Here is a 9192-nt window from a genome sequence, read left to right on the forward strand (position 1 = left end):
GCTCGCTCGACAGATGAAAGAAGCTTGTTCTCAAACTGGTCGTTTAAAATGTTTTGAAAATTCTGTGGATATAAGAACGCATATTCATCGAAAATTTTGGGACTTGGGTAACATAAATTTACAAAGAGACTTTATATCACGACACACCAATGAAGTTAGACCTAAGTATCAAAATAAAATACCTGGAAGCAATCGCAAAGATAACTTGCAATATAAATTTAGGATTAATGACAAGGACACTCAAGTATGCAAGACGTTTTTTCTCAATACTTTGGGAGTGAGTGATCGATACATTTACACCACATGGAAGAAAACTGAAGAAGAGGGAAGCATGTGGCTCATAAAAAATCTGATAAAGTTGCCTTGGAAAAAATACGTCAGCGCATAAATATGTTCCCGACCATCGAAAGTCACTATATAAGGGCTCAAACTAGTAGAGTTTTTATTGATGGTAGCTTAACCATATCCGAAATGTATAGACTATACAAAGATAAGTGTATTTCAGACGGCGATATTTGTCTTAAGAAACATCACTATGAACGCATATTTAATTATGAATTTAACATTGGATTCTTTTCTCCTAAAAAAGATCAATGTTTAGAGTGTAAAGTGTATAAAAACTCTAATGAAGGGCAGAGAAAATCATTGCAGGACAACTACGACTTGCATATTAAAAATAAAAATCAAGCACGCGAATCAAAGAAACAAGATCTAGAATTAGCTAATGATGTAAATCAATATTCCGTTTGCGATTACGATCTTCAAGCTGTATTACAGACGCCATGCGGAGATGCATCAATGTTTTATTATAAGCCACGTTTAAATGTGTATAATTTCACATTATTTGATAACGTATCCAAACAAGGATACTGCTTTATGTGGAATGAGTCTGTAGCGAAACGAGGAAGTAATGAAATTGCAAGTTGTGTCTATTATTACATGACAAATCATGCAATAAGCAAAAATTTAATTTTTTTTAGCCACATCTGTGCCGGGCAGAACATAAATAAATTTATCGCCTCTATGTATTTATATGTTGTTACTAATGTGAGTCATATAGAATCGATTACCCACAAGTTTTTAATAACAGGTCACACACAAAACGCTGTTGACAACATGCACTCATTAATAGAGCGACAAAAGAAAAGAGTGCTGAAGAGCGGTCCAATTTATGTTCCTACTGAATGGGCAACTGTAGTGAAATGTAGCAAAAAAAGTGGTTCACCCTACATAGTTCGAGAAATGGAAACAAAGGACTTCATTGATTTTAAACATGTTTCCTTTCTATTGGGAAACAATTATAAAATTGATCAAAATAAAGAAAATGTGAAGTGGACAGATATAAAAATTCTGCAATGTAGAAAAGATAGTCCGCATATAATTTTCTTTAAGTACAACTATGATGACGAACTATGGAATTCTATTAATCTAAAAAAATCATCGCGGACTACACATAATATACGAGAAGTGCTACTTAAACCTTCCTACAAAGAACAGCCAAAAATTCAAATGGCCAAAAAGAAAGATTTGGTATACTTATGCCATTCGAGTATGATACCAGAAGCCTACCATAGTTTTTATGAAAATATTTTGACCCAAGATGATCAAGAAGAGGACAACAACTAACAGAAAGTGTGTCTACACTTTTTACAATTTTTTCCGTGCAAAAGTGTTGTAACTTTAAAATTCCAATACTAAATGTGTAGTGATTAACAATTTTCTCCGTGCAAAAGTGTTGTAACTTTGAAATTCCGAATTTTTTTAGCATTAATATTATTTTGTTTAAATTTTTATTTTTCGTTAATGTAATATAGGCTAAAAAGCATGCAAAATAATAATTAAATGTTAATTTTTTTTCAAACTTGTGTCTTATTTCACCGATATTAGCACGAAAATAAACAAAATCGTCTTTATCTCGAAACTTACTTATTCTGACTTACTGCAGTCTTGCACTGAGGGTGCGATATATATATATATATATATATATATATATATATATATATATATATATATATATATATATATATATATATATGTATATATATATATATATATATATATAGGGTTTTTATCGCGGTTCTCAAAGAATTAGTTTGTAAGCACTATTTGAAATGATCTTTATTCATCTATTATGAAACACACATTCTAACATAGCCAATGTAAATTTAAAACAAACTATCTTTAAATTGAAATTCTTATGAAACTAATTAAATTATATAGACAATGTAAATTTTAAAGAAACTATCTTTAAATTTGAAATTCTTATGATACTAATTAAATTATATTAACAAAATTGTGTATCTTTCTGTCACTGAATGCCTTTAATATCAAACATAGGAGAAAGAAAAATAGTGTTTAAAACAAATAATAATTTATAAGTTACACACTAGATAATATTAGATGTAAAAAGTATTTGGTTATTTTAATAACTTATATACTAGAGAATATTATAAAAATTATTTATATAAGGGTATTCTTAAGAAATTAGCATATAATAAGTGTTGTAAAAACAACATTTTATATTAATTTCAGTTTATTTTTCGTTTCCACAAATGTTGAATTTTATCTTAGCAACAGACTGTATTTGACAGACTGTCAAAAGTGCGGTGAAAAAGTGCATTTAGTTTTCTCTATAGTCGCGCGCCCCTAAAACGCCGGTATAAAAATGAACAATTTATTAAAGCGAACTCTTTATTTAGTAATAGTGCCTTTGTAAATATTGTCTCGTTATTAAATGTGTAGTATCGATTAATTACGCTTATTTTTCTCTAAGTACAAACCCCTATAAAACCAAACACATACTGAACCATCGCCGTGAAGTCTGCTTATCTATATCGAAGGAAACTCTTGTACAGTCCATGGTCCTAAAATATTTGGTACTGTACACGCACGGGGAAAGGAATTTAATAAGCTTTCTCCCGAACAATTGTTGGAGATCAATCAAAGTTCCAACATTATTTTTGGTCCTAACTCGACGGATTTTGTGTTTGGTGATCGCGTTATTTGTACTTTACTCTTAGGTTTGCATATTTATATAAATGTGATTAAAAGACCCTCGAAAAGACTAATGTGTCGCGATAAACTCTAAAACAAAAGGACAGAAGTGAATTTTATCTGGTGTTTGTGCCTGTTGCTGTAAACTACTGGACAAATTGGGTGAGATTTTTCCATATTATAATTTCGCTTATGCACAAAGTGAACCGCTTTTCAAAAAGACTATCTCTTTAAAAAATTTATTAGTAGACATTTGTAGACATTTACCGCGTGTGCGAAAAATTTAATTGAAAAGTAAACTCTCAGTGTAATTTAAGACATTTATCGCGTTTTAATAAACTATAAACTCTCTCGCCGTGTGCTACACATGTTATTATATGATATAAACATTATTGACTCTATTCTCGTTGTGTGCTCTACAGGTTATTATAGTATAAACATTATTGACTCTATTTTCGCCGTGTGATACAGATATTAGTATATAATATAAACATTAATTTCTCTAAAGAATTCGGTGTTTGCACGGCCTTAGGCATTTGTTTTTGGAGTAGTACCTTTTGTTAAAGTCAAAATGGAAGATCTCAAGAAGAAGAGAAAACCACTGAAGGCCAAGATTACCAGAATAGCGAACTGGTTACTAGAAAACGCAGATGCAGAAACTGACGGTCTCCAGTTTCAACTCAGACACACCGAATTGAAAACATGTTATCTGAAATATGAAGACGTGATGGATCAGATTGAAGAAATCGATGAAACCGATTCTGAAACAGAAGACAGGGTACTGATGGAGGAAAAATACTTTTTTACACTAAAAGTAAAGTGTGGACTGTGCTTCTTTTTTTAGTAGCTGGACTGCAGCATAAGATAGAAGCCTTAAAGTTACCCTCCCACTCGCTCAGCTCAAACTCTACTCCACCAACTGTAGCCACTGCTAAGGTTAGGTTGCCGGAAATTACGATGCAGGTATTCTCAGGAAACTTCGCCGATTGGAATGCGTTTTATCAGCTATTTGAAACGCTAATAATCAATAATGTGGAGCTAAACAATGTGCAAAAATTTATATATCTGAAATCTTTCTTAAAAAATGAACCTTTACATTTGATAGAAAATATAGAAGTTGTAGAAGAAAATTTCCGGATCGCTTTGGACACGCTTAAGAATAGATACGAAAATAAATCGCGTGTGATTAGTTTACACATCCAAAAATTGTTAAAGGCTCCATCTTTAGCTAAAAGTAACGCAAAATCATTACGAGAATTTTTAACTCTTTGTAAACAAACTTTACTTGCTCTTAAAAATATGTCTGTACCTATCGAACATTGGGATTTACTATTGATCGAAGTATTTTTACAAAAATTAGATTTCGCGACGCATAGGTCATTTGAGTATGAAATAGATTCAAAGGCTTTACCTACTCTCTCACAGTTTTTTAGTTTTCTCGAGAAAAAATGTAATATACAAGAAAAATTAAACGTTTCTGATAATAATAAAAAATTTAATAAACCTCAATTAAAAACATCTTTGTTTTCATCAGTTAATTTACAAACAAACTCGTTTTCGGATACTAATTGTATATGTTGTAAAAGTAATTCTCATAAAATTTATCAGTGTAATGATTTTAAATGTCTCTCTTTACAGGAAAGATTTAATTTTGTAAAAGGTAAGAAACTTTGTTGGAATTGTTTGGGTAATAAACATTTTTCTCAAGATTGCAACTCTTCACGCTCATGTAGTATATGTAAGAAAAGACATCACTCGCTCTTGCATAGTACCTCTGAAAATGTCTCTTCCTCTAGGAACACGAATAGGCAATCTTTCTCGATTGATCGCAACGCTCAAGCTCCCAAACAGTCTCAAGGCTCTGCCAGTCGTGTTGCTCACACATCTACTCCGCCTTCATATAATTCTCATACCCAAAACGAAGCTTCTACCAGTTCGTTCAAACCTCCTTTAGAAGTACAAAATACTTCAGATTCTCATACAGCCACTTCTCTCTCTGCTTTATCAGTTAAAACTGATGTATTGTTGGCTACCGCTTTAGTGACAGTGTATTCTAAAGATGGCAGACCTATGCATGCCAGGGCGCTCCTAGATAATGGGAGTCAACATTCGTTCATTTCTCGTGATTTGGTTGAGAAGTTAAACCTCACCCCTTATTTTAAACAGTTACAGATATCAACCATATCCGAAAACACCTCAATGTCAAATCAAATGATTAACATAGAATTTTTTCCCTATAATGTGAAGGATAGAAGTTTCAAAACTTCTTTTGCTGTACTTGATAGTATAACCTGTAGGCTTCCTAAAGCTACCCTAGATAGAAGCAAAATAAATGTTCCACCTAATCTCACTCTCGCAGATCCCTCGTACTCTGTTCCCGGTAAAATTGATTTGCTTCTAGCTGGCGACATCTATAGCGAATTATTGACTGATGGATTCATTCGTTTAGGAAAGAATCTTCCCATTCTTCAGAATACCCACTTAGGTTATGTTATTTTTGGTACTATTCCCCCTCATGTCTTTCATCGGAGTTCAAACTTGGCTATTTCTCAGTCAAATGTTTCTCTCTTTGTTCAGTCCGAATCCGAAGAGAATAATTTAGATAAATTGATACAATTTTTCGAAATTGAAGAAGTTCCCCACGTTAGTAAATTAACCCCCGATGAGGAATTGGCTGAACAAATATTTAATAAAACCACTCGTATTTTACCTTCGGGTCGTTTTCAAGTAAACCTACCACTTGTCTGCGAAAATGCGCATAAAAAATTAGGTGAATCTTTTAAAGTAGCTTTAAAGAGATTTATTAATTTAGAAAATAGGCTCTTAAAAAATGAAAATACATACGCTCAATATAAGTCGTTCATTAGTGAATATCTTTTTCTCGAACATGCTAGAATAGTCCCTCTCTCTCTTACTAATGAAAATTTAGAAAATAAATATTTTCTCCCGCATCACTGTGTAGTAAAGGAAGAATCCTTAACAACAAAACTTAGGGTTGTTTTCGATGGTTCGATGAAAAGGTCTAGTAGTTACTCGTTAAATGATATCCTACTCAAAGGTCCCACTCTTCAACCGGAAATTTTTGATATTTTGCTACGCTTTCGATTATATTCCTTTGTTTTCACAACTGATATACAAAAGATGTACAGACAGGTTAAAATCAATCCTGATCAAACCTTTCTGTTAAACATACTTTGGCGTGACTCCCCGGAAAAAGATATTGAGTGCCTGGAATTGCAAACAGTTACATATGGAACTAAAAGCGCCAGTTTTCAGAGTACTCGCTGTTTAATGGAACTGGCAAATACTCATCAAACTGAATATCCCCTGGCCAGTGACGCTCTTCAAAATAATTGTTATATTGATGACATTCTCTACGGTGCTAATGATGAGCAAACTCTCCTCAAAGCTCACAAGGAATTAACTAGTTTACTTGGAACAGCATGTATTTCTCTACATAAATGGTGTTCTAACTCGGACTCGTTTCTAAAAAACATTTCTTCTCTCTCTTCAAACTCTTCTTATGTCATAGCTCCAGATAATTGCTCTAATAAGGTTTTAGGTTTATGCTGGAATCCTGTTCTTGACACGTTTTCAATCTCTCTTCCAGATTTTACCCTAAAGAACTCATACACTAAGGGAGAAGTACTGTCAATGATTGCCCAAATATTTGATCCTCAAGGTCTTATTAATCCCGTTACAGTTGTCGCTAAGCTTATAATGCAAAAGATTTGGATTTCCAAAATCAGTTGGAACGATACCATTGACGCAGATACGTTACATGAATGGCTAAGTTTTATTAGCAGTCTCTCTCATTTTAAGGACTTAAGTATACCTAGATGTCTCTTTTTAAGTCAAGAAATCACTGGTGTTGAGATTCACTCATTCTCAGATGCAAGTTTAAAGGCTTATGGAGCTTGTATCTACTTACGTGTGACCTATAAATCAGAACAGGTGTCTTGTTCCCTTCTAGCATCTAAGAGTCGCGTTGCTCCGTTAAAACCCTTGACCCTTCCAAGATTGGAACTCATGGGTGCTCTATTGTGTAGTAAACTCACAGCAAAGATTGCTAATATTGTTAAAGAAAAGTTATCTCAATTAGACTCTATAAATATGTGGTCGGATTCAGAAATTGTTCTCGCTTGGCTTCGTTCACATCCTTCTCGTTGGACCCAATTTGTAGCAAATAGGGTTGCACAAATTTTAGATAATTTTCCTAATGCTCACTGGAGGCACGTACGATCCAAAGAGAATCCTGCCGACATACTCTCCCGAGGAATGCTACCCTCTGAATTAATAAATTCGTCCTTATGGTTTCATGGTCCTCCATTTTTAAATCAACTTCGGTTGGATTTATTGAAATACAACCCAAAGGGGTATACTTCCAAGTTGCCTGAAGAAAGGAAAATCATTCTCCACGCTCGAAATGATCAAATAGATTTCTTCACCTCACTTTCTAATAGGTTCTCCAATTTTTCAAAGTTTGTAAGAACTTTAGCCTATATGTTTAGATTTGCTAATAATGTTAAACCGCTTTCTCGCAAGTTAACTAATACCCTTGAAGTCAGCGAACTTCAAAACGCTGAACTTAAGATTATTAAGATGCTTCAGTATTCCAACTTCTCGAGTGAGATTTCTGAGCTTAAGAAAGGTAAAACTCTATCTAATAAGTGTCTTTTACCCCTAAATCCCTTTTTGGATGAGAATGAAATGCTCCGGGTGGGAGGTCGCCTCAGAAACTCAGACGTTACCTTTGATCAAAGATACCCTCTTCTCCTCCCCTCAAAAAATCGTGTAGTTCGTCTCATCCTCCACAGAGAACATGTCAGACTCTGTCACTCAGGTCCTCAAAATACTTTGTCACAAATTCGTCTCAAATATTGGCCTTTAAATGGACTACGAGAAGTCAAGAAGGTCACTCACCAATGTATGGTTTGTTTTAAGTTTCGTGCCAAACCCGCTACCCAGATCATGGCAGATCTACCAAAAGAACGTTTAAACTCCTCTCGAGTGTTCGCTCACGTCGGATTAGATTTTGGCGGCCCCTTTCAGATAAAGTCTTCCAACCTTCGTAAGGCTCCTTTATTAAAATCGTATATTGCTCTTTTCGTTTGCTTGTCGACTCGAGCTGTTCATATTGAAGTCGTTTCCGGCCTCTCTACGGAGACGTTTCTTCTCGCTCTAAAACGCTTTATTAGCCGTAGAGGCCTCCCTCAAACAATATTCAGTGACTACGCCACGAACTTTCTTGGTGCTCGCAACCAGCTGTTTGAACTCTATAAGTTTTTCAAGGAAAAGGAAAGCTCTCGTTCTATTAAGGAATTTTTGGCCTCATCTCATATTCGCTGGAAAACTATAGTTCCTCGAGCCCCTCACCATGGTGGTATTTGGGAAAGTGCTATAAAGAGCGCAAAGCATCATATGCGTAGGCTCCTTGGCAATGTTAAGCTTACGTTCGAAGAATTCACTACAGTTCTCTGTCAAATTGAAGCTGTGCTCAACTCCCGGCCTCTTTGCTCCCTTTCAAATGACCCCTCCGATTTTACGTATCTTACTCCTGGACACTTCTTGATTGGACAATCTCTTACGTCCTTTCCTGAAAAAGATGTGATCCACATTCCTGAAAACAGATTGAATTTATGGCAACATTTGTCCAAACTCCAACAAGTGTTTTGGAAAAAATGGTCTATCGACTATTTGAATAGACTTCAAAATCGCCCTAAATGGTTTCTCCCTCATAAAAACCTAGAACCTAACGATCTAGTGTTGCTGATTGAAGACAACACTCCTCCTCTTCATTGGGTACTAGCAAGAGTTATTGAGGTCTTTCCCGGAAAAGATGGGAGAGTAAGAATTGCCTCGGTGAAAACTAAAGATGGAGTCTTCAAGCGCTCTATTACAAAATTGTGTCCTCTACCCAATGACGATTTAATTTAAGTTAGTATAAGATGATAATTGTAATGTATTTTTTCTTCCGCATGCTCTCTTGGCATAATATAATCTGTTTATTTGTGTTAAAGCCAGCGCTTCAACGGGGGCGAGTATGTTGTAAAAACAACATTTTATATTAATTTCAGTTTATTTTTCGTTTCCACAAATGTTGAATTTTATCTTAGCAACAGACTGTATTTGACAGACTGTCAAAAGTGCGGTGAAAAAGTGCATTTAGTTTTCTCTATAGTCGCGCGCCCCTAAAAC

General features: G+C 34.6%; 1 protein-coding gene across 1 annotated transcript; it reads left to right on the forward strand.

Moving 5' to 3' along the window:
- The first annotated feature begins 390 nt into the window (after positions 1 to 390).
- Positions 391 to 8931, forward strand: LOC140452682 (uncharacterized). Its single transcript, XM_072547000.1, has 3 exons — positions 391 to 907; positions 3561 to 3772; positions 4633 to 8931. Exons 1-3 carry the CDS (start codon positions 391 to 393, stop codon positions 8929 to 8931), a joined length of 5028 nt encoding a protein of 1675 aa, XP_072403101.1.
- The last annotated feature ends 261 nt before the right edge of the window (positions 8932 to 9192 follow it).

The sequence above is a fragment of the Diabrotica undecimpunctata genome, chromosome 11 (assembly GCF_040954645.1).
Source record: "Diabrotica undecimpunctata isolate CICGRU chromosome 11, icDiaUnde3, whole genome shotgun sequence".
NCBI lineage: Eukaryota > Metazoa > Arthropoda > Insecta > Coleoptera > Chrysomelidae > Diabrotica > Diabrotica undecimpunctata.